A 26,613-nucleotide genomic window follows, 5' to 3' on the forward strand; every position below is an offset into this window, starting at 1 on the left:
GGTATAATAATATACTCCGCCTGGTACTCCATTCCCGTCTTTTCTAGGTCACCTAACTGACACGGGCCTACGTCATCATGCGACAGCGCTATATGATAATATGCGATAGTGCTATATATAGCGGCCATGTTGTTGTGACGTAGGCCCGTGTCACTCTGGGAATGGAAGACCATGTTTTATTAGACTATGGAGCCGACTAATCTGCATCCGTCTCTCTCTCTCGAACATTGTTGTAAAGAACACAACATGTTTTAGTGCTGCTTGTGCTCGGCTTGGTCTCCTGGCCCTAGTTGCCGGTCGCCGAGAGACAGAGTCGCCGGCGACTAGTCGACAGTGCGTTACGGCTCTAAACTAACACTACAATGACATGTTTACCATTATAGTCATAATGGCTAGAGGTAGATATCTACATAATTATACTGAATTACATATCCCCCAACATTGAATGACACTAGGGTTATTAAAAACCGGGCAAGTGCGAGTCGGACTCGCGCACGAAGGGTTCCGTACCATAATGCAAAAAAAAAAACGAAAAAAAAGCAACAAAAAAACGGTCACCCATCCAAGTACTGACCACTCCCGACGTTGCTTAACTTTGGTCAAAAATCACGTTTGTTGTATGGGAGCCCCATTTAAATCTTTATTTTATTCTGTTTTTAGTATTTGTTGTTATAGCGGCAACAGAAATACATCATCTGTGAAAATTTCAACTGTCTAGCTATCACGGTTCGTGAGATACAGCCTGGTGACAGACGGACGGACGGACGGACGGACGGACGGACAGCGAAGTCTTAGTAATAGGGTCCCGTTTTACCCTTTGGGTACGGAACCCTAAAAACTATTCAAGTGCACATTATTGACATTATATTTCGGGATCATTTCAATGTTTCCTATAAATTAGTACAATTTAAGTGATTATATTCCATTTCATAACCAGAGTTCGGACAATTTATCGCAAAAATAAATATGGTATGGATGGAACATGATAATTTTTTTTTTAACAATTTTGAACGAGTATAATCTGGAAATTTTATATAATATGAGTTTAATAAATCTTGTCCTATTTTGAGATATAAATGATTTTTGATGGTTTTGCGATGATTTGTCTGATCACTGTTCATAACTCATCAAATACGCATCATTATTTAGTCGTCATTTGCAATATCTAATAACTCAATCACATTTACTTGCCCGTTATTTTTTATATTATTTTATTCATATACGGTACACGTTACACTACACCTAAAATGTTAATATACGTGGTATTAATATTTTTAGCGCGCTTCGAACCAAGTTCATCCCAGCGTGTAAGGGTTGATATTTTAAACATTACAAAATGCAGTAAACCAGTGCTACCATACGCATCCTACACTCCTTTCAACATTACTATAGAAACATACTACAATGACCAAAAGGGAAGACGGTTACTAAGAGGCAATGTGCGAGTTTTTGAACGATTTGACGATCACGACATAAGCGCAGAGTTCCGATTGAGGAGCGCACAAATTAACAACAAATGGCTTATTAATATGAAACACCTAAAATGCCACAATTTTATGTCTAGAGTACTTTGCTACACTTTCGGGATACCTTTTTTGAAATCATGTTCTTTGAGCAAGGGATTCTATCCATTAAAGGAAGTGGATATAGATATGATTGATAAAAAGTTTTTCGCCATGGTGATAAGGAAGCGGTCAGGGATATATGTGGTTGAAGTCGAAATTCATAATGATAAGTTTGCATTTCAATGTTTTACTGTATATTACGAGCTGTGCTAAAATACAGAGTGAATAAATTATCTTGTTTTACTGTATATTACGAGCTGTGCTAAAATACAGAGTGGATAAATTATCTTGTTTTACTGTATATTACGAGTTGGGTTAAAATATAGCGTGAATAAATTATCTTGTTTTACTGTATATTACGAGCTGTGCTAAAATATAGAGTGGATAAATTATCTTGTTTTACTGTATATTACGAGTTGGGTTAAAATATAGCGTGAATAAATTATCTTGTTTTACTGTATATTACGAGCTGTGCTAAAATACAGAGTGAATAAATGATATATTTTGAAGTAAATGTATCAATACCTTTTACCTAGGTACTCCAGCACTTCAATATCTCAATAAAATTAGTGACAGCAGTGCTCAAATGTGACGTCCCACGGTCAAAGGTACCTTATGGCGGGTATGGAGTTATGCATACCCCAGTAATCTACAATAGATAAGCTATCGATAACACAAAAGATCAACCTTCTAGGTTGCGTAGTTACAGAGATATGATTTTTTGAAAATAATGTTGTGAAATGAGCAACTTTACGATAGAGAAGTTTTAAGTTTAGCCGCCTAAAAAACTATGTTCCTGCAGTAAGTTACATAGTTGACTACAAATAATAATACCTTATATATCTGAGATTTAAAAAATATTGCGACTTGTTCTGTAATGCAAATAGAAACTTTTGATATCGACTGATTTATGTGTATACTAACCAATCTCTTGAAAATAAAGTTTTATTTCATTTTCACGATTGATTGCAATGAGCTCTCAAGATTTAAATTTTATCTATTAGAAAACGACACTGACAGACAGTTTAAGCAAAAAACAATACCGATTTATAGGTGAAAATGTATTTTCTGACTTTTTCATATAAAATCACAAAATTGAATATTTTTACTTTTAATGTGACACACAATCAATTTTTCTGAGCACATATGAAAGAAATTCTGTCATTCAAATGAAATAAATCCTAAAACCCCAACTAAATACTATATTTAACCCCTTATGCCACTTTAAACTTACATAACAATAACAGTATTTGCTCCATACATTTACGAAAAGGTACCTTATGGAAATAAATCTAATAATACATCACTACAAAATATCAATCATATTACAGTTTATCTTTTATGAATAGAAAATATTAATTTACATTAAACTGCCCCAAATTTAATTAGTTCTTCGTCATAATAATCTTAAAAAAGACCAATAATTTGTATGTAATGAAAAGGTACCTTGTGATTAAGTTACATGATGAGGCATGATGATGATGATGGAACAGTTAGGATAAACTAATAATATTTTGGGGTTAACCTGGTATAAATCGTCTATTTCTTATCAATAATATATTTCGGTTGCTATTGAAGATAAGCGGCATTGAGGTTCAATGACCTCAGATATTCCATAAGGTAATGCGTCGGGTATTGGCATTTTTCAGCAAACCAATGGCTGATTTACTGCATGCGACCAAACCAAATGAAGATTATTCTAGTTAAGAAAGACTTGACGAGAGTAACTTTGGTATAATAGCAGGCTACTTGGATTTGTGATGTCGGTCTATGTACGGTTATAATATTTGCGAGGCGCTCCAACCAGAACTGAAATTATCAAATTAGTTTTGCAGAATGCTAATACAGTTCTCTACCAAACTTCTTTTCCCGTATTGACTAGTTTTTTTGGGAATTTTCAATCTTTTTTCCATAAGGTACCTTTTCTACTAAACTCTGAGACGACATTACTAGGCTTATAACTAACTTATAACAAAAATAAAAACAGGTAAACAAACGTTACGCATTAAGGTTTCAGATCACACAATAAAAAAAAATTGAGCATTTTTTCACCTCTTTACAAAACATTTCATATCTCCGAAACTAGAAACCCTCATAAGGTACCTTTTCCCGTGGAACGTCACAAATAATAAACTTTTTAGTAAATCATCCAGTATTCTAAAATGGTAAGCAAGTAACAAACACTTCCAACTTTATTGTACATATTCGCATATAAATGCTCGCTGTATTGGGTAAGGTATTGGTAGCTCAGATGGATCAGCACTGGGCTAGCGATCCAGTGGTCGTGGGTTCAAGCCCCACCCAAGACAGTGAATTTTTCCACTCTTAATTTGTTTCTTAGCTAAATTAATAAACCACAAAGTGAATTGGCAGCATTAATTTATTACCCATTGTCACATCGTAGACGCAATCTATCACTACACCTTATAAAAAAGTCACCCGTCGGTTTGTTTGTATGTATGTTCTGGATAAACTCAAAAAATACTGAACGGATTTTCATGCTGTTTTCACCTATCATTAGAGTGATTCTTGAGGAAGGTTTAGGTGTATAATTTGTTAAGGTTTTGTGTAACCCGTGCGAAGCCGGGGCGGGTCGCTAGTACATATCTAAACACAGGTACCTACCTCTGCAGGTAGTTGTTCTTGTACTCGTGTATCATGTCGCGGTAGGTAGCCTCGCAGTCTGGTTCTACCGTCATTAGGACCTCAACTAATCCACTGCGCTGCAAGCCCTACGACATACAAACATTATAAGTAGGTGTAAACATATAAGGGGGGGCAAAAATTCAAAAGTTTAGTTACTAGATCAAGTGGGGTATCATTTGAAAGAGCTTAAGTGAAGTTGCGCAAGCACTTTGCGCACGTAGAAGTGAGCGACCAATAAGCCTACTAATTTAACTTCCAACAGTAAATAAATACCTGGAGTAAGTATAGAGTGTTGTTCAGCCGAAAGATCGCTTTCAGGGCGTCAGGATACCGCTCGCTTTTATAACGCATCATTAGGTTGAGTTGCCTGAGTACTTTGCGCACTTAGCCATCATGAAATGTCATATATCGGTCAATTGAGCAACGAAATAGTCTACTGGGGACAGTTATTGACGTTAATAAGTACCTGGAGTAAGTAGAGTATGTTGTTAGGCAGAAATATCGCCTTCTGAGCGTCAGGATACCGCTCGCTTTTATAACGCATCATTAGGTTGAGTTGCCTGAGTACTTTGCGCACTTAGCCATCATGAAATGTCATATATCGGTCAATTGAGCAACGAAATAGTCTACTGGGGACAGTTATTGACGTTAATAAGTACCTGGAGTAAGTAGAGTATGTTGTTAGGCAGAAATATCGCCTTCTGAGCGTCAGGATACCGCTCGCTTTTATAACGCATCATTAGGTTGAGTTGCCTGAGTACTTTGCGCACTTAGCCATCATGAAATGTCATATATCGGTCAATTGAGCAACCAAATAGTCTACTGGGGACAGTTATTGACGTTAATAAGTACCTGGAGTAAGTAGAGTATGTTGTTAGGCAGAAATATCGCCTTCAGAGCGTCAGGATACCGCTCGCTTTTATAACGCAGTATTAGGTTGAGTTGCCTGAGTACTTTACGCATTTAGCCATCATGAAATGTCATATATCGGTCAATTGAGCAACCAAATAGTCTACTGGGGACAGTTATTGACGTTAATAAGTACCTGGAGTAAGTAGAGTATGTTGTTAGGCAGAAATATCGCCTTCAGAGCGTCAGGATACCGCTCGCTTTTATAACGCAGCATTAGGTTGAGTTGTCAAAGTACTTTGCACATATAGACGCCAAGAAACGTCATAATAGCGGAAGTTTGAGCGACCAATGAGTATTAGGTTCACTTATATCCATTTACATATGTAGTGCATAATTATATTCCATCGTATTTTAATGGAAACGTACGAACGTGTCTTGTTATTTCAGCCAGTCTCGGAACCAAAAGTACTGAGGTCGACCGAAGTAGCATGACAAATACGAACGCTTCCGAGAAAATACGATGGAAAACAATAATGCTATACATCTGTAAAATGTACCTGCAATAAGTATAGTGTGTTGTTCAGTAGAAATATAGCCTTCAGAGCGTCAGGATATTGCTCGCTCTTGTTGCGCAGCACGAGGTTGAGCTGCGCGAGCACCTTGCGCACGTAGAGGCCGAGCAACGCCGCGCCCCGGTCCGGCGCACCGGGCAATGCAGCGGCAGCACGCGCGTACGCCGGGTCCGTGGCCAGCGCCGGACCTGACGGAGACGGAGTGCTGTTAAGCCTTTCTTACAGTTGACAACTAGTCACATCTGGGTTGCCACGTATAAGAGAAAACATAATATAATATGCTAGGCTTAGGAATAAAGCAAAAATGAAAAAAAAAACACTGGTTCGGCTCGGCTGGCTCAAATGCGCTTTAATAAGGACACGTCTAACGACATCTACCGTAAGCGTAAGCTGTGATCGTAAGCGAGAATTGTTAAAACAATGTTAAACTAGTAGTTGCTATTATTAAGTCGCTTAAAAACTCGAACAGTGTAGGACATGACGGAATTTGTACCAAAGTCATTAAATATGTATCGGACATTATCGCATCGCCTTTAAGTCACATAATAAATCTTAGCATAGCATCAGGCGTCTATCCAGATAAATTAAAAATAACTATTACTAGTGGCTCTGTGAGCTGTAGACCTCGCGATAACATGGTGCTAAGAGCTTTAAATACACCGTGTTTTTTTTGATTTCCGTTAATTTCAAGGGTGCATTCCTGAGCTTAAATCAAGTAACTTTCTCAAAGACACCGATGTTCTAATTAAGTCCATTTCGGAGATAATCCATAATTTATTTTTTTACTATAAGGCCTCTACAAGCGTGTACACTTGCCTTAGGGCCGGCTTGCATATTGATTAGTGTTTAGAATGAGTTCATACATTTGCTACTAAACTTAAGTACAATCTCGGTCGATTGATGTACGAAATGACATTGATATGTCACAGATTTCAATTGTTTGGTTGAGTTAAATGTAATGCCCGTGTTACAACAACGCTATATGCTACATTTAATTACTTTTTAAACAAAAAAAAAAACAAAAAAGAAAACAAAAAAAATTTTTTTTTTGAAAATTAACTATGCCATTTAGTTCTTATAAACGTACTTAACTATACCCCGAAGTTAACGGAATTCAATAAAAACACGGTGTATAGTCAATTAAAGAAAAACAATACGAAATTTATGTGTAAAAAAATACAAAAAGTTATAATATCCCAGCATACAATTACTGGGGATCGAACCCAGACCCTCTGTGCAAACAGAAAAAGCGAACGTTTACAAACTGAGCCAAATAGTTCTTAGATGGGTTGACGAAATTTAGCTACTCCTTCTGAAATTAAAATTAGTTAAAATTAAATATCTAAATACCGCCTAAACCAGCGATAATTTTTTTCTGCATTTTTTGCTATTAACTCTGTAAACATGTTTCAAAAAGAAAAAAGTCTTATGATATCGATACGACTATTTGTTTAGGCGCCAGGTATCACGACCCCGCCATTTTTAAAAATGTCCAAAAACCGGATTGACAAAAAAATTTTATTTAGTCATAAAATTCGGTCACAAAATTTCACGAGAATCGGTTAAGAATTGCGACCTGTAGAGGAGAACATCCGGACATACGAAAGCAAAATGCCCGAGTCAAAACGTAGACCTTCGCTTCGCTTCGGTCAATTAAGCCACTGCATAAAAGAGATGATAAGACTAATATGGCGAATTATAGGCCCATCGCTCTTGTCTCCATATTCTCTAAGATTTTTGAGAAAGTCATTTACGAAACCCTATACACTTTTCTAGAGAAACATAAACTACTAGCACCTGAGCAGAAGGGATTTCGCAGGCATACGTCCATAAATATGGCAGTATATGACCTTCTGCATCCGGTTATTAATGCTATGGACAACCGGAGGCAAATATGCGCCATATTTATGGATATGAAAAAAGCATTCGACTATGTTGACCATACTATCCTTTTGAGAAAGCTTAGCTGCTATGGCATACGTGGAAATGTGTTTGACCTCATAGAGTCGTTCTTAAGTAACAGGGAACAGTACACCCAACTAACACAGCTAGACTTAAATAAAAAAATACAGGAAACTTATACATCTACAAAACGTAATACTGTATATGGAGTCCCCCAGGGCAGCGTTTTAGGGCCACTTCTATTCCTCCTTTACATTAATGATCTCCCGCGGCATATCAAATACCCGATGGTCCTTTTCGCAGACGACAGTATAGTAGTTATTGAAAGTCAGAACACCGATAGTTATGAACACGAAATTAACAATACTTTACGTAATATCATTGAGTGGCTTGAAAGTAATAACTTACTGATTAACTTAAACAAAACTAAAATTATCCATTTCAATCAACGATCACCAATTAGATCCATTAATTGCGATTATCAAGGATCTTTAATTGAAGCGGTGAATGATACTAAATTCTTAGGACTTCAAATCGACAGTAGGCTGGCATGGAGGTCTCACACCGAAGCCATTTGTAAAAAGTTAAATCAATTTACTTATGCCTTATATAAGCTTACCAAGCAGGCAAGTCTAGAGACTGTCATGACAGCATACCACGGTTTTGTGGCATCGACCTTACGCTACGGCATCATGTATTGGGGGAACTCTACCAACAGAAAAGCTGTATTTATAGCTCAAAAGAAATGTGTAAAAGCAATTCGTGGACTCAAGCGAGAAAACAGCTGTGAGCCACATTTTAAGGAACTACAAATATTAACGTTTCCATGCCTTTACATACTTGAAACTGCAGTCTTCGTCAAGTCAAACTTAACCTTATTTAGAACGGTCTCAGATGTTTTTCCTAGAAGTACCAGGTATGGTAAAAACTTATTTACAGAATGCGCAAACACCGCGCTAAAACGCAAAAGCGTATTTTGTTCAGCGAGCAAAATCAATAATAAATTGCCAGATAGAATTAAATCATTGCCAATCCAACAATTTAAGAAACAGCTGAAGAAATTACTTATTGACAAATGTTTTTATTCAATCTCAGATTTCTTAACATGCGAAACATTATCTTAGGTAATTCAAAATGAATACCTTGACATGTATAATTTAATTTTAATATTTTTAATGTATTGAAATGTTTCAATTTTATGTAAGGAATGATTTTATTGTTATTATTTAAGATTGGCAATATTATTAATTAATTAATTTTTAATTGTAATTTTTAATGTTTTTATTTTTACTATTTGTTTGTATTTGTTAGCTAAGTTATTTTATTATATAAATTATCCTAAGGACATGTTTTTGTACGCCAATAGGCAAAACATAGTGATACCAAATTTATAATTTTTGACACCACTGTAACAGTTTTACCTATGTTTTACAAATAAACACTTTGACTTCGCCCCGAACTGAGAACTCGCGGCTCGCTAAAAACTATATAGTGTAGATTCATAGACATCTATTTTATTTTCGACACGATTTAATAAAAAATGTTAAATTCAAGATGGCTGATACGCCTATTTCCTCGCGTACCCACCACAATTGACCAGACAACAATCCACCTACCCTACCAATGTATCTACACTATGGCCACTCATATTTTCTTGCAAAGGAGTTGACCAGAATCGCAAGACCCCTCACAAATAGCTTTTGGGCCCTTTAGACTATTCTAGGTCCATAACGCCGTGATCGAGCCTGCTCATAATTTAATGACTAAAATATAATGCCCTCAACTACATGTTTACCTAATATAATTTAAATTAGAATACATTTACTTAAGTTATTGCGTATCAAACTATCCTCTGATAAAGTCTATTTCAATAGAACTTGCTAACTATGTAAACAAACCGCCATATTGAAATTGTCTCTGAATGATGAATTTACTAGTGATGGGCAAGACTCCTACTTACTACTTTACTAATGTCAAACCATATCGAATAATAAAATGCCAAAAGTAAAAAACAAGTAGTTACTTATTTTTAATTTGTTTAATCACGATCAGAAGACAAATTAGTACTTAAGCATGATGTATTGATGTATTTTATAACCGCGGTGGTAGGTACAGAGCGTGGGTTGGGTAGTGTGTAGAGGGTTTATATCACAAACTTTAGTCACAACACTACCCATCATAGACAATTGTAGAATTTAAAAGAAACAAAACCGTCATTCCATCAGGTCCTAATAACCTAACTTATGAACCCATTTTAAACTTTTAATTAAATATCCAAGATACAGTTATATATTTATGTATTTTACGGAACGGACCGTTTCATTAGTGTATATGTGTATGGTTTCAATGGTGTTTGATGAGGTGGTGTGAAAATTCAAAGAGAAACAGTGATAAAACAAAGTTACTTTGTTTGTTTACATAGTTAGCAAGTTCTATTGAAATAGACTTTAGATCAGCTTAAAAACATCAAAATGCCGGGACGTGCCCCTAGCCAGCCGAATGTTTCATGTCGAATGTAAGAACTTCACTTCGCTTCGCTCGCTCGTTCGACTAATAGGTACCGCAGTACCGCTTCTCTATACAAACGTAACGAAATCTCGTGTCTCAATAGTCTTCATTCCAAGCGGACACACGTTCCATTTCGGAGGTGGCGCCATCTCTCGACAGATTGGTGTACAACAAGCATCACCTATGGTCTGCAGATGTCGCGCCAGCGTGTGGCAGTGCGCGAGCGCGGCGACGGCGAGCTGGTGCACCGTGCCGTCCACGGCGCCCGCGAACGTGTCGCTGCGGAGACCCGACACCCACTCTTCTAGTGACTTGAGGCACTGAGGGACAACAAAAAAACTGTCAGTCTAAGGCCCACTTGCACCATTCCACTAACCCGGAGTTAAGCAGTAAACCTAGTGTCAAATTGTACTGGTTACCATAGTAACTCCAGGTTTAACCGGTTAACCCCGGGTTAGTGGGATGGTGCAAGTGGCCCTAAGAAATGTACCCGTAAATTGGAAGAGAGTTGTAATGGCAAACGCTTTGCTGTTACAAATTCAGTGACTCGGTGCAGAGTTAGCTTAGATGGGTTGCGGTTCGTGTCGTCACGAAAATTTGCATTATCACTCATAGCGCTGTTTAGGAATTTTACTACATTTAACAGCGCCATCTAGCTCGTAATTTGGAAACTAAATAAGGACTTTATAGTTTATTAAACTCATTATCCCAAAATAATTTTACAGGTCGTTAGACCATTTGGCAATGGGGTTGGGTTGGCCGGTGCAAGTTTTTAGCAGATGGCGCCATCATAGCTTGCCCTAAAATTGACAAATTTTTGTTTTTTTAATACCCTGGATGCCAGCCCTTTAAGCCAAATCTCATAGAAAAAGGGGCAAGCTATGATGGCGCCATCTATGCAAACCTCTGACAGTTGCCAACCCCATTGAATAAGGGTACCATTAAGCTTCAACATGCAACACATGGCGCAAACATCCACACATACATCTTCTTCTACGACATAAATGCGTCCGTTATGCGTGTTATTTGGGATTTGACGTTAACATCATTATATTGTGATGGCACGTGGGTCGTCGTGAGCGGAGGTCGGAGAATCTTGAGGGAGTTGGAGCCAAATAACGTGTGTTTCTTATGAAGTATATTGGAAAAGTGAAATGAGTACATCAAAATTCGCTAACCGAGTAATTATTGATTACAGCGCCACCTATGGACTGCCTATGGAATTACGTACCATTAACCCATTCAGGGCCAGCGACTCAGCATATGGGTCATGCTGAAACAGTTCCGCAGGGCCAGTGACTCACATGTGAGTCTTGAATAAATTGTGATTTAAACTTAAACGAAACGTAATTTGATGTAATAACGTAAGTATCATATAAGCTAACAACCATTTCTATAAGGTATATTAGGTAAAAAAATTATAAACACGTATTTTTTAATGAAAACAGGGTCTAGAATATTCAAGTTTGGTTTACTATCTGTGCAATATAGTAAATATACTGAAATTCTAGATTCATATGCGATGCAAGCAAACAGAAAAATCCATATTTAAAAAATACTTAAAATATATATATTTCAGAAGTTATTGACATGGCTCAAGGTATGGGTCACCGTGGCCTGGCGCTACTTGTAAAAACTACTAATGTTTCCGTAGCAGGCTAAAATAAACTTTATTGGCTGGTTTTAAAGCTTATTTCATGTTGAAGCTGTTTGATATTGTACCATTTTACAACCGATTACTGTTTGGATGATGGTAAGCCACATTTTGTAGGAACCAAACCGTAGTATAATAATATTTTGTTTTGTATGGGGGGGTAAGGCAACTAGGATTTTCTCCCACTGTACTTTTATGTCATAATATTTGGTGATCGTTGTATTGTATGTTAGGCAATTACCAACTAACAATGATGTTAAGGTTCATTTTTTTTCGTTTTTAATATACGAGTAAAACAAGGCGGTTGAAACAGTCATCACTAACTAATACGAGTATGTATTGTATTACAAATAGTTTTTGACAAATATTTACAAGTTCTTTAAAATATCGTGGTTTCTACGGCAGATTAGAAAGTCCTTCCTTCTTCCTTCTTCCTCGCGTTATCCCGGCATTTTGCCACGGCTCATGGGAGCCTGGGGTCCGCTTAACAACTAATCCCAAGAATTGACGAAGGCACTAGTTTTTACGAAAGCGACTGCCATCTGACCTTTCAACCCAGAGGGGAAGCTAAGCCTTATTGGGATTAGTCCGGTTTCCTCACGATGTTTTCCTTCACCGAAAAGCAACTGGTAAATATCAATGACATTTCGTACATAAGTTCCGAAAAACTCATTGGTACGAGCCGGGGTTTGAACCCGCGACCTCCGGATTGAAAGTCGCACGCTCTTACCGCTAGGCCACCAGCGCTTCTTCGCAGATTAGAAAGTAAGCACTATAATACATTTTAAGTTCTCTATTGTTACTAATATAATGGCATTTACCAAAACAAAGATAAATGACCGACCAGGTGTAAGCTTATCGGACACACTTGGACAATAAACAAGGAATGCATCCGAGCAGCAGCGGCGCGGCGGTATTATCTTTCATGTGGTATTTGTCAGAAGAGTTCAAGAAGTGATTCATCCCATCCCCCCTATTAGAGATGTATTTTGGAGTAACATGGGAAATATTATTTAGTCACGATTTATTCGTGGGCGACTTTATACTCCTGTGCTGTTTAGTGATTTCGTATTTTGTGACCATGAGTATGGATTACCGGAATTTGAACCCGCCTAACCAAACTGCAATAATTAGTTTTTTTTATAGGCACAGAAAAACGGTGGTTAGTAAAAATATTGCATAATGCTGTTCAACTGGCCGGCTTCATAAGCGGCGATTTATTTACCGTGCGCGCCAGGCTCGAGACCCATAAGCTGAGTCATACGTTTTAGCTAAAAACGGTTTGTATGGTGGCCCGGCGTATTGTGTACGCTCAGCGGTTCGTGGCCATGAATGGGTTAATGGATGCATGTAATATTGATTATCGATAAGCCATAAAAAGGGTCAGATAGATGGCGCTGTTAACTTCGTTCGCTAGTCATATATATTGTTTCGGTCGGTACAGCGATTATTTAGTAACAATGTAAGGGGCTGTCCATAAATTACGTCATCGATTTTTGGCGATTTTTGACCCCCCCCCCCCCCCCCCCCCCTATAATCATCCAAAAATCATGCTTCAAATGACCCCATTTCCTCCTACTTCATGCTACCGTCATCCGATGTCCAGACCCCCCCCCCCTAATTTGAAATGACGTAATTTATGAATAGCCCCTAACTCACGTGCATGTGACAGTTGTTGACGATGCTGGTGTAGACGGTGGGCTCGGCAGGCGCGAGCGCGCGCGCCACGTCGGGCTGCAGGCGCTGCAGGCGCGCGAGCAGCGCCCAGCACGCGGACGCGCCGCACGGTACAGCAGTATAACTCACGTGCATGTGACAGTTGTTGACGATGCTGGTGTAGACGGCGGGCTCGGCAGGCGCGAGCGCGCGCGCCACGTCGGGCTGCAGGCGCTGCAGGCGCGCGAGCAGCGCCCAGCACGCGGACGCGCCGCACGGTACAGCAGTATAACTCACGTGCATGTGACAGTTGTTGACGATGCTGGTGTAGACGGCGGGCTCGGCAGGCGCGAGCGCGCGCGCCACGTCGGGCTGCAGGCGCTGCAGGCGCGCGAGCAGCGCCCAGCACGCGGACGCGCCGCACGGTACAGCAGTATAACTCACGTGCATGTGACAGTTGTTGACGATGCTGGTGTAGACGGTGGGCTCGGCAGGCGCGAGCGCGCGCGCCACGTCGGGCTGCAGGCGCTGCAGGCGCGCGAGCAGCGCCCAGCACGCGGACGCGCCGCACGGTACAGCAGTATAACTCACGTGCATGTGACAGTTGTTGACGATGCTGGTGTAGACGGTGGGCTCGGCAGGCGCGAGCGCGCGCGCCACGTCGGGCTGCAGGCGCTGCAGGCGCGCGAGCAGCGCCCAGCACGCGGACGCGCCGCACGGTACAGCAGTATAACTCACGTGCATGTGACAGTTGTTGACGATGCTGGTGTAGACGGTGGGCTCGGCAGGCGCGAGCGCGCGCGCCACGTCGGGCTGCAGGCGCTGCAGGCGCGCGAGCAGCGCCCAGCACGCGGACGCGCCGCACGGTACAGCAGTATAACTCACGTGCATGTGACAGTTGTTGACGATGCTGGTGTAGACGGTGGGCTCGGCAGGCGCGAGCGCGCGCGCCACGTCGGGCTGCAGGCGCTGCAGGCGCGCGAGCAGCGCCCAGCACGCGGACGCGCCGCACGGTACAGCAGTATAACTCACGTGCATGTGACAGTTGTTGACGATGCTGGTGTAGACGGTGGGCTCGGCAGGCGCGAGCGCGCGCGCCACGTCGGGCTGCAGGCGCTGCAGGCGCGCGAGCAGCGCCCAGCACGCGGACGCGCCGCACGGTACAGCAGTATAACTCACGTGCATGTGACAGTTGTTGACGATGCTGGTGTAGACGGTGGGCTCGGCAGGCGCGAGCGCGCGCGCCACGTCGGGCTGCAGGCGCTGCAGGCGCGCGAGCAGCGCCCAGCACGCGGACGCGCCGCACGGTACAGCAGTATAACTCACGTGCATGTGACAGTTGTTGACGATGCTGGTGTAGACGGTGGGCTCGGCAGGCGCGAGCGCGCGCGCCACGTCGGGCTGCAGGCGCTGCAGGCGCGCGAGCAGCGCCCAGCACGCGGACGCGCCGCACGGTACAGCAGTATAACTCACGTGCATGTGACAGTTGTTGACGATGCTGGTGTAGACGGTGGGCTCGGCAGGCGCGAGCGCGCGCGCCACGTCGGGCTGCAGGCGCTGCAGGCGCGCGAGCAGCGCCCAGCACGCGGACGCGCCGCACGGTACAGCAGTATAACTCACGTGCATGTGACAGTTGTTGACGATGCTGGTGTAGACGGTGGGCTCGGCAGGCGCGAGCGCGCGCGCCACGTCGGGCTGCAGGCGCTGCAGGCGCGCGAGCAGCGCCCAGCACGCGGACGCGCCGCACGGTACAGCAGTATAACTCACGTGCATGTGACAGTTGTTGACGATGCTGGTGTAGACGGTGGGCTCGGCAGGCGCGAGCGCGCGCGCCACGTCGGGCTGCAGGCGCTGCAGGCGCGCGAGCAGCGCCCAGCACGCGGACGCGCCGCACGGTACAGCAGTATAACTCACGTGCATGTGACAGTTGTTGACGATGCTGGTGTAGACGGTGGGCTCGGCAGGCGCGAGCGCGCGCGCCACGTCGGGCTGCAGGCGCTGCAGGCGCGCGAGCAGCGCCCAGCACGCGGACGCGCCGCACGGTACAGCAGTATAACTCACGTGCATGTGACAGTTGTTGACGATGCTGGTGTAGACGGTGGGCTCGGCAGGCGCGAGCGCGCGCGCCACGTCGGGCTGCAGGCGCTGCAGGCGCGCGAGCAGCGCCCAGCACGCGGACGCGCCGCACGGTACAGCAGTATAACTCACGTGCATGTGACAGTTGTTGACGATGCTGGTGTAGACGGTGGGCTCGGCAGGCGAGAGCGCGCGCGCCACGTCGGGCTGCAGGCGCTGCAGGCGCGCGAGCAGCGCCCAGCACGCGGACGCGCCGCATGAGCTGCGTGCGCATGCGCGTCGGCTACGCTGGCAGGCGCGCTAAAAGAAATACAGTAAAAAACTATTCCTTAAAATTATTTCTTTTTTTTTTCATATAAAATTTGCGGCCAAGACTCAGTAGTTTATACTGTAAAAAAGTTAGCGGCAAAAATCAAAACCCTATGCTCTGATTTTACTAACATAACACCTTTTTAGGATTAGAAAAAGGCTACGCGATCTTGACGTGTCTTTCAATTGAAAACGCTTTTTAAAAATCAGTAACTATTACTTATGAAATGTAAGTAATCGTATATGATTCATAAATTTTTTTTTTTTTGTTTTATTGAGAAATGTTACATGATACAATGATAAATGTTACATATTTGACGTAACTTATTTTTCAAAAGAGTTTTTCAATAAAAAGACACGTCAAGGTTGTTTACGTTTTTTCTAATGCCAAAAAACGAACTACTTAGGAATATTTTTTTAAATTAAATATAGATTATATTATATAAATTATAGCTAACACTAGTTTGTATTGTACAGTGAGCTACGAAAATGGAGGAATTATTAATGAATTCATTGATAAAGTCGCCATGCACTTTTGCGGCTGATGGTACCTCAACATCCTGATGCAACGTGGCGAAACAATCGTGTAGAATCTGTGCGAGTAATGGTGGCAAACGAGGCAATGGCACAAGTCCCAGGAGAGTACGCTGTTCATGCCGCGCGAGCTTAGCCAGGGCAGCCGCCACGGAGCCCGCTAACATCGCTTCCCATTCCTCTAGAGCTTCGTAAGACTCTTCAGTGTCTGAAATTACGTGGTAGTCGTTTTTGAGGTTTTCAACATTTCTTTAATGCTATGTCGGTGACAAAGAAGGAAATTTACCCTATACTAAATATTTTGCAAAGAATTATTTATTGTAATATTGTAAAATGATGTCTCCGAATCTAACAGTTCAAGTACATAGCATTGTACGGCGCCATATGATATCACTGATCATGATATCACGATGGTAGGTGTCTCTCCTAAAATACATAAACAAACCAAACTTGCCCGCTCTAGGGTTGCTATCGATTTCCAATCAGTGAGATCAGAACTGATAGCCGTCGACTGGAGCCCTGTCCTGCAAAGCTGCAGCCTTCCCGAAGCCATAGAATTGTTTTCCACTAAAGTCTCTACTGCGGTATCTAATAATTCAAAAGTCTTAAGATTAAGCTGGTCTAAACATGTCCTTCAGCCTTGGATGACCCCCGGGTTGCTTAAATGTTCCAAGCTCAGAGATAAGCTTCAAATGGATTCGCGTGGAGACCCTACTAATATGTCCAAAAAGATAATCTACACTCGCTATAGGAACTTCTACAGAACCCTTCTTAGGAAACTTAAGTCTGATCATGATCGTAATGAACTAGCACAAAATATAAATGTCCCTAAAAAGTTGTGGAACTCCATAAGGCGTATTACACACAACACTCCCCCTTCCAAATCAGCTGATAATTTACTTCACTCTAAACCTTCCCCTTTAGAGTCCCTTGATGGATGTGACATCCATTTTTCAACTGTCGGTTCAAAACTTGCAGAGGCAATATTGCTAAAACTAAATGACACTCAGAATAACTTAGCTGCAAATGTAATTACTGCCAATTTTAATAATGCCTCAGGTTCCTTTAGTGTCGAACCGACAGATCCGACCGAAGTCGTAGCTCTTATTAACAGGCTTGACCCGAACAGTGCCCCTGGTCATGACGGAGTGAATAATACTCTCTTGAGAGCTATCGGCGATATCATATCTCTCCCACTGTCGGCTATATTTAATCTCAGTTTCTCTTTGGGTTCATTTCCTCAGGAATGGAAAACTGCCGTCGTAATCCCTATACATAAAGGCGGGCCTACTGATACGCCAAATAACTATCGCCCCATATCCCTTCTCGGGGCTTACTCCAAATTACTTGAACGCCTTATGAACAAGCGACTCGTTCAGTTTCTGGAGAAGAACCACCTCCTGTCAGAACATCAATTTGGCTTTCGCCGAGGCAAGTCTACGGAGGACGCTGTTAAACTACTGACAGATACCGTCACTTCTCACCTAGACGAAGGTAGAGGTTGCATCGGCGTCTTCCTCGACTTGGCGAAAGCCTTTGACACTGTGTCGATTCCTATTCTGCTCCGTAAACTTGAGGGCTTTGGCATTCGTGGAATACCCCTAAATTGGTTCTCTAGCTACTTGACGGACAGAAGCCAACGTGTCAAAATAGCAAACTTAACCAGTTCCTCCAAACCTGTGTCTTTTGGCGTACCGCAAGGTAGCATTCTCGGCCCTATGCTCTTCACTGCGTATGTTAACGATATTCTCACTCTGGAACTGAAGAACAGCGAAGTCTTGTGCTACGCTGACGATACAGCCATTTTGTTCTATGGCGACTCTTGGCAGGACGCGCAAGATGCGGCTGTTTTAGGGTTACAACGTCTGTCAAAGTGGTTAAATCTAAACCTTCTTACTCTCAACACTGATAAATCTAAATTCATAGCCTTTCACAAAACAGCGGCATCCAGCCCACCATCCTTCCTGTCACATTTGAAAGTCCACTGCCACACTTGCATAGTCCCGCCGAACCCTCAATCTTCCGCCTGTTCCTGTAACTGCATAAAAAGAACCAACACACTCAAATATTTAGGCGTAATTATTGATGAAAACCTTAATTTTAAAAACCATGTCTCGACGACCACTGGTAGAGTTCGTAAACTCATCTACACTTTTAAACTTTTACGTGAATCTGCTTCTGGTCAGATACTTAAAGCTGTTTACTTAGCCCTCTGTCAATCTATTTTAAACTATTGTATACTTGCCTGGGGAGGCTCTGGTAAATCGTTCATGATAATTTTGGAGCGCGCACAAAGAGCGGTTCTAAAGGTCTGTTTGGGGCGTCCCCGTCGTTATCCAACAGCTGAACTCTTCAAAGAAGCCCAAGTCCTGAGTGTTCGCAAATTGTTTTTGCTACGTGCTATCTTATATACTCATATTATGGCCAGTCGTCTGCCGGATCATCACTCGCTCACTTCAAGTAGAATTTACAGTATCCCTAAACCTCGTGTTCTCACTTCCTTTGCGCAGCGCTTCTCGGCATTTCTCTTCCCGCACATTTACAATAAAGTAGTTAAAACTTGTGACATTAGGCACTGTAACGTATATGAGGCAAAGAATCGTATACTAAACCTGCTAAAGTCTTGGAACTACGAGGAATCAGAAGAAATTCTGAATCCTTCCCAATTGACTCCTTACTCCACGTACTCATAGGATTACCTCTTCATTCCTCTTCGAGTTCAGTTTCAGTTTTTCATAACGCTCGAACACACTTAAATCTAACAAACTTTTACATTCATTACATTCTTAGATTTTCATTCACACACTTCCCACTCCCTTCTCACAACAAGCTTACAAACACACTAGTTCACATCCTCTTTCTTTCCTAATTCCTATTCTTATGTTTAATATAATTATAATTTTTTATCACTGGTAACTCGTGATGATCATGACCCCCGCGATACAGGCCATGCCTAGTGCGGGGTTCACTGTAACGTGCTTGTTAAACTTTTACTGTCAATAAAAATATTGTTATTGTTATATTTTTTGTTGCAGCCTAATAGGGAATATTACTCTCAGCAGAAACTCTGCGTAGGGGGCGCCACTACCAGAATCCATCACAATCTGAGGGTCTACCGCAGAACAGCAAAATCAAAATTTCGTTTATAACCTCTTTATCCCTCTTGCATATTGGAGCGATAAAGAGGCAGATAACTTAATTTAAACTTTTTTAGCTGTGAAACTCGGAGGCCCTATTATTTTTAAGGAGCCCACTGATTAAGTCCGCCGGACGGTATCGGCCTGTCAGTTGTTCGGAACTGTCAAAATTTTGTTCTAACTGACAGGCCGATACCGTCCGGTGGACTGTTAATCAGTGGGCCCCTTTAGACTACACATTTTATAATCAATCAATCTTTGCTATGGCATTACACGACCGAAAATTAAGATATAACACTTCTCTAGACAACATCTCTTCATCAAAAACACAAACTCCCTTATTCATAAATGCGCTACAAACCTCAATTAGCTAATAATCGTTTGTCTTTATTTGTCACTTTGACTTATGTATTAGTAAGAAAGGGATAAAACATAATTTAACTAAATCAGGCCCGTAAAGTTTTATGTATATGGGGGTAAGAATTAACGCCTAAAACCGATTAAAAAGTACTTTTATAACTAAGGGGCTGTCCATAAATTACGTCATCTATTTTTGACGATTTTTGACCCTTCCCCTCCCCTAAAATCATCCAAAAATCATGCTTCGAATGACCCCGTTATTATGAATAGCCCCTAACACGGGACATAATCGCGTAAAACTTACGGTACGTCACGTTCGAAACGTCAAGCCATAAATAAATGTAAGTTTTACGCGATTAAGTCCCGTGTGAGTAAAAATCTTGTTAGTTTAAATCGATTAAAAAGTATCATGAAAACACTCACAAGCCTCGCTGACGGAGCGCCGGGGTCCTAACGCAAGCCCGGTAGAATTCTCGAGGGTCTGAGAAGCCTTCTGGATTATTTTGTTCGCTCGCTTCTCTATACTGTAATACAAAATAAGTTAGGTTACATACAGTCAAGTGTAAAAATATGGGTGGACAAAGCATACTCAAAAATATTCACTATGGGGCTGTCCATAAATTACGTCATCGTTTTTAGACGATTTTACCCCCCCCCCCTAAAATCATCCAAAAATCATGCTTCGAATGACCCCGTTTCCTCCTACGACATGCTACCGTCATCCGATGTCCAGACCCCCCCCCCCTTAATTTGAAATGACGTAATTTATGAATAGCCCCTATGGTCAAAGACATATGTAACTTCGTATAAGATGAATAAAGTCTAAGGAAAAAACGTGCCTCGGAAATCAAGAAAAAGTCATTCTCGAATAGATGGCGCACACACCTTTGGCCTATGCTCGGCTAGATGGCGTGACGACACCGTTTCATATTTAACAATTTTAACACATAGATATTAGGGAATGAACATGGGTCAAAACGATATAAAAATAATAAAATCATTTATCCATATATATACATTTTTTTGATAATTTTATACGTTTTCATTTTGAGTTTTAGTCGTGTGTCGATAGATGGCAGTAAATTTACTGTGACTACAAAATTTACTATGACAGGAGCCCTCTATACTATCTATTCTCTTTGCTATGGTATAAGCTAAGCTATAAGATTAAGGGGTATCGTCTTGGGTCGTCCCATTCGTTTATCGTCAAGTTCTTAAATTAGTCCTATTCTGCTTTCGTCACGCATTCTACATTGAAAGCCACCGACGATTGTGACGAATGTAGAATGGGTGACGAAAGCAGAATAGGACTAATTTAAGAACTTGACGAAAAACGAATGGGACGACCCAAGACGATACCGATTAAGGAATACTAACACTTTTTGTATCTTGCTTGTTTTTTTAGTAGTGCTGTCAGAACGATGCAGTAGGTTTTTAGCTCTCTGGAACAAACACATATAGGGTAAATCGACAAATACTGGCCACTGTTCAGTAACTGGCCACCCTGCAATAACTATAGCCACCTTATACTAAAATGAATTCTGTTTATAGGTGCATAGAATTCGTTCTTACTTTAGGATGGCCAGTTATTAACCGGTGGCCAGTAATGAATTAAATAAAGGGATCACAAAAAACGTTATTGCGTAGATATTTTTGAAAATTAACAATAACTAAGGTAGTGGAGCCATCTAGTGAATAAATGAGTAAGTAACTTATCCCACAATGACTAAAGATAACGATTACGCCATCTAGCGACAAAACCGTCACTTACCATGATAGGATCGTGTGGCACCGAACGCGCTTTCAAGTGATCTTTAAACGCGTTCAACGCCTGTCTCGCGGCCGGAGCCCTGGCAGTGAGCAGCGCCTGCACGGGCGGGCGGCCGGCGGCGCTGAGCCACGCCGCGGCCGCGCGGAGCGTGTCCGCGGCCTGCGCCTGCGCGGCGCCGCACGAGCTCGGCCCCGACCCGGACACGCTCACGCTGTCTACGCTCGAGTCTGGTCATAACAAACACATTTTACAACAACGAAATAAGGGTCTCCAGTACTCCATTCTCTAGACTCCTTAACGACTTACGGATCAAAAAAAGACCAAATCATAGAGGACCTCTTGACTCACCGGTTACCTTGATTATTCTAAAAAAATATTGAAACCAACTTGTTTTGACAAGTTCTACGCAAGGTATGGCAACTTGTCAAAAAACTATGCAAAGCCGAACTCTATTTCATGATTTATGTGTAAAAATATGAGTGCACTCATCATACTCAAAAATATAACCCATAGCTCGTCAGCGAATTATGAACTACGGGACATACTCGTATTTTTGAGTAAGTTATATGCACCCATATTTTTACACTTGACTGTACCACTGTCTATAAATCGTTGTTTTAAAGTACCTTCTTCCAAAGCGATCATGTCCATCAGGGTGGTCGGTGACAGCGGCCGCGTGTGCCGGTTCAGCAGCTCTTCAAAAGCGGTCTCCAGTTTCAATACACCTGTATTGTACAGCTGATTCTACGGGAAACAAGTTTCACAAGTTTTAAAACTGGTTTACTTTTGCAGTATACCTGCCAAGAATCTAATACAATTATTACACAATGCTAATGATAACTCTAGCCTCCTAATACATTTCAAATATATTCAATTGGAATAGAGTTACCGCAAAATATATGGAGCTTTACAGCGCCATCCCATCTCGTTTACTGGTCAAATTCGAAGCACGAAATAGTCTTAGATTTTACGCATCTTATTCAATCAATGTACCTACCTTTTTCATTGGTAAATTTCGGATACTTCATTTGTTTGGGTGGGTTTTAAAGCTATTTTTTTGCTGTTAACTCCATGACAATACTTACAATGTTTTCTAGTTCGACACTCTGCGGGTTATTCTTGTTGAAATAATTCTGAGCTTCCGCCAACTTATCTAATGCCTGAAATTGAAAAGCAATATTAGCATAAAAAATGAAAGAGATTGAATTACCTGAATCCATCTATATTTTATTAGAAAACCACGGGTGACTGCCATCTGACCTTCAAACCCAGATAGGAATAAGATTTCATTGGAATAAACGTTCCTTTATGTTTTTGTACATCGAAAAGCGATTGGTAAACATCACAAAATATACTTCATACTGACTGTCGTTTAGAATACTGAATGAAGGAAGGAGTAAGGCTCGGAAACCGGTTAAATTTCTAAACAGTTATCGTGTACAGTCAACGGTAAAAATATGGGTGTACAAATCATCTCATAAATATGTCCCATAACTCTTATGTCAGTGAATAAAGAACTATGGGACATATTTTTGAATAAGTTGTCTACACCCATATTTTTACCGTTGACTGTACTCGACGCAAGACCTTCTAATTTCAGTTACGCTCGTAAAACTGATGTTTTTAAACCGGTTTCTAGGAGAACATTTTCATAAAGTTCTTGTCAGATTAACCAGATTAGAACAATAAAAACCGGTTTCTTCCTATGTCTTTATTTACGCGGCACACCACCAGGGCGGCCCGGCGGTTAAGTCGCCGGTTTATTAAAGTTACAATAGTTGTAGTCAGGGTTGGGCAAAATACTGGCTTCCACGTATTTCAAATACAAATTACAAAATACATTTTTAAAAGTATTTGAAATACCAAATACAAATTACTTTGGTGACGGGTATTTGAAATACAAAATACAAATTACAGTGTTTAAAATAATGTATTTCAAATACAAAATACAAAATACCTTTCAATTTTTTTGTTTAATTATTTAGTTTTTTTAACGAATATCCTTTCCTAAAAACTTATAGGGTCATTGCGCTAGTTTTCGTCCACTTGACGAAATTTGAATATAAACCTACATTGCTGCACAAATTTGGACTGATTTCAATCCTTAATGTCGAAACAATATATATATCTGTCTACATATCAAAATTATGGACCAGACCAGGACTGGTCCATAAATTCAAAGTCGCTCAGCGAGCTATGGAAAGGGCTATGCTCGGAGTCTCTCTGAGGGATTGTATTCGAAATGAAGTTATCCGTCAGAGAACTAAAGTCGTCACATAGCCCACCGGATTAGCAAGCTGAAGTGGCAGTGGGCCGGTCATATTAGCCGTAGAACCGATAACCGTTGGGGTAGACGAGTTCTCGAGTGGAGACCGCGCATCGGCAAACGTAGCGTAGGACGCCCTCAGACTAGATGGAGCGATGACCTTCGCAAGGCGGCTGGCAAGAGCTGGTTCAGACTTCAGAGTTGCCGCAAATCGTGCTCAATGGCGTGCAATAGGAGAGGCCTATGTCCAGCAGTGGACGAGAGTAGCCTGATGATGATGATGATGATGATATCAAAATTATATTTCGCAAGTAGTAAATTAAAAATGAAATATATTATTTGCTAATCCGTCAAGTAGTCTAAAACTAGAGCATGGACGGAAACTACTGCAATGACCCTATACCCTGGCTGTTGACGAAAAGTTCCGCGCAGAATAGCTCGCGCATTGTATTTGCCCTCGTACAAGTCGTACATTATATTTAAATAAACGTTCCATTTTAGGATTATAGAATTTAATAAAATGTATTTTGTAGAAATGTATTTTGATGCTTGAAGTATTTGAAATACAAAATACAAAATACATGTGAGTGCAGTATTTGAAATACCAAATACAAAATACTTTTCCAGGTAGTATTTGAAATACAAATACAAAATACAAAAATGTATTTCAAATACGTATTTCAAATACATGTAATTGAAATACTGCCCAACCCTGGTTGTAGTACTTAAAATGTTCGCGTTCTTATAAAAGTTCGGAGGAAAACCGAAATAAACCGGTATTTTATAAACCGGTTCCGAGCCTTGGGAAGGTGTAACATTATGTAAAACACAATGTCACACCTTTATATAATTATAACAAGGCCAGTGGTAGACTAATTGAAATACCTCTAAGTAAATGTTGAGCGTGTCAGTGCTGGATGTATGCGGACCAGCCTGTACAAGGTCTGCCAGTTCTCGGGACACCATGTAGTAGTTGATCACATGGTCCAAGGCTTTCACTGTGCGTTCCATGTCTGCAACGATGAGGTGGATTAAGGGACCTCCCAACTATAGTCCAGTACTGCAACTATGGTCCACAAGTTCAATAATTAATTAAGTATCAATACTAATGCTTGTTTTACTTAAGTATGTATGAGTGTTTATTTCTATTTGTCATTAAAGTCACAAGATATTAGAGTTAAATTTGGACCTTAGTTGGGAGCTTTTGGACTATAGTTGGGAGGTTTTACAGCTTTGGAAGAGTTCAGGAAAAATATAAAATGGGGTATGAAAGTTTCAGCTTTATCACACAGAAATAAGCAGTGGCGGATTTGCAAAATTGATAGGCCCCAGGCCCTATAGTAACTACTAGCCGCCCCTTTCTCAGCACCCATCATATAGACTGCCGCCCTAGGCCCAGGCCTACTGTGCCTTAGGGCAAATCTGCCACTGGAAATAAGAGTGTTTCTATTATTGGAAACACGATTTAATTAATAATAAAAGTGTGCTAACTACTAACCAGTTAGTGAAACTTGAAAATGATTTCTTGCTATGAAATTAGCAGTGTAACAAACAAAGGTGACATAACAATAAAATCCTCCCTGATTTTAATATAATTGTAAGGTTTTATCTTATTTTTAGGGTTCCGTACCTCAAAGGGAAAAAACGGAACCCTTATAGGATCACTCGTGCGTCTAACTAAACAAATGAATGTTGGGGCCACTTTTGGGGGGTAAATGGGGTAAACATTTTGACAATAGGTACTTAAAACATGTAATGTGTCAGTCTCAAGAAAGTTTGTGATGACATACTGTGGTGTATCTGCTGCAGGCGCGCCGTGTCACCATACAGCGGCAACACCGCAGTCTCCAGCTGCTGCAGACGCTGCTCGCAAGCTCCCAGCACGTTGCACACGTCCCCGGCCAATGCCGAGCTGCGGCTAGCTGCCGCCTTCAGCTCCGCCATGTTGCTCATCTCCTGAAGATGTTCATATTGTAATATGTACAAATTATCATTTCATATTCCTGTAACTTGCCTCTGCCCGCGACTTATCAACGTAGATGTCATTAAATGTATTTACACCTTTATTTAAAAATAAAACGTTTCTTAGTGCAGTTCTAAAATTTTGACGTATAAATGTTTTAAATTACAACCTTCCTTCAACGGTTTAGGCTATGCGTTGCCTGTCAGTATCTAAGTAACGGAACTGTTTCATATAATTATAAAGATAGAAGTGCTGTATATAAATATGTTTTTTATACGCCCACTTTGCACTCGTAAACAATTTCAAGATAAAATAAACTCTACAATTGTGCAGTGCAGTTCGTTGGAGATAGTTAGAGCAAAGTATTTAAAATGTAAGAGAGTAATTAAAGTAGAAAATCAAGTGGGGAAATGTAAGTGAAAACAAACCTTCTTGAGTTTCATTTCAATCTCGAATTTCTTTTCTATCGCGTACATGATTAGGAATTACGAGCTATTATATTGTGTGTAGCACCATATACAACTGTAAGCTTAAACTTAGTATGTTATTGGCTCTATGAACTAGTTGATAACAAATAAAAATGATTATTTTATAATTATACAAAATATTTTCACTTTTGTGACTGACTTTTCCCTAGTTTTGACATTCAGTTGACACTGACAGTGATAGTTAACAAACTTTCCAAACATCGCACGACTTTTTGAGCTATTAATAAAATAAAATAAAATTATTAACATCGATCTAAAAACTATACAACTTATAAAATAAAGTATGCATTATTCATGATATTTTCATCAGGACATAATTTACTTTCAATACTTATTTCTGCTATTTTGATATTT

General features: G+C 41.0%; 1 protein-coding gene across 1 annotated transcript in view; it reads right to left on the bottom strand.

The window, feature by feature from the left end:
- Positions 1-26,402, bottom strand: part of LOC134806453 (exocyst complex component 7) — a 29,187-nt gene extending 2,785 nt beyond the window's left edge. Inside the window, exons 1-13 of the mRNA XM_063779734.1 lie at positions 26,200-26,402; positions 25,599-25,764; positions 24,694-24,821; positions 22,628-22,702; positions 22,169-22,286; positions 21,543-21,769; positions 21,149-21,213; positions 20,195-20,295; positions 16,292-16,482; positions 15,564-15,731; positions 10,227-10,365; positions 5,621-5,823; positions 4,191-4,297 (exon numbers count right to left, since the gene is read on the bottom strand). Of these exons, the coding sequence (XP_063635804.1) occupies positions 4,191-4,297; positions 5,621-5,823; positions 10,227-10,365; positions 15,564-15,731; positions 16,292-16,482; positions 20,195-20,295; positions 21,149-21,213; positions 21,543-21,769; positions 22,169-22,286; positions 22,628-22,702; positions 24,694-24,821; positions 25,599-25,764; positions 26,200-26,247 (1,736 nt within the window). The 5' untranslated portion in view covers positions 26,248-26,402. The remainder of the gene's footprint in view (positions 1-4,190; positions 4,298-5,620; positions 5,824-10,226; positions 10,366-15,563; positions 15,732-16,291; positions 16,483-20,194; positions 20,296-21,148; positions 21,214-21,542; positions 21,770-22,168; positions 22,287-22,627; positions 22,703-24,693; positions 24,822-25,598; positions 25,765-26,199) is intronic.
- Between the last annotated feature and the right edge of the window lie 211 nt (positions 26,403-26,613).

Source organism: Cydia splendana, chromosome 3 (assembly GCF_910591565.1).
Source record: "Cydia splendana chromosome 3, ilCydSple1.2, whole genome shotgun sequence".
NCBI classification, from domain to species: Eukaryota; Metazoa; Arthropoda; class Insecta; order Lepidoptera; family Tortricidae; genus Cydia; species Cydia splendana.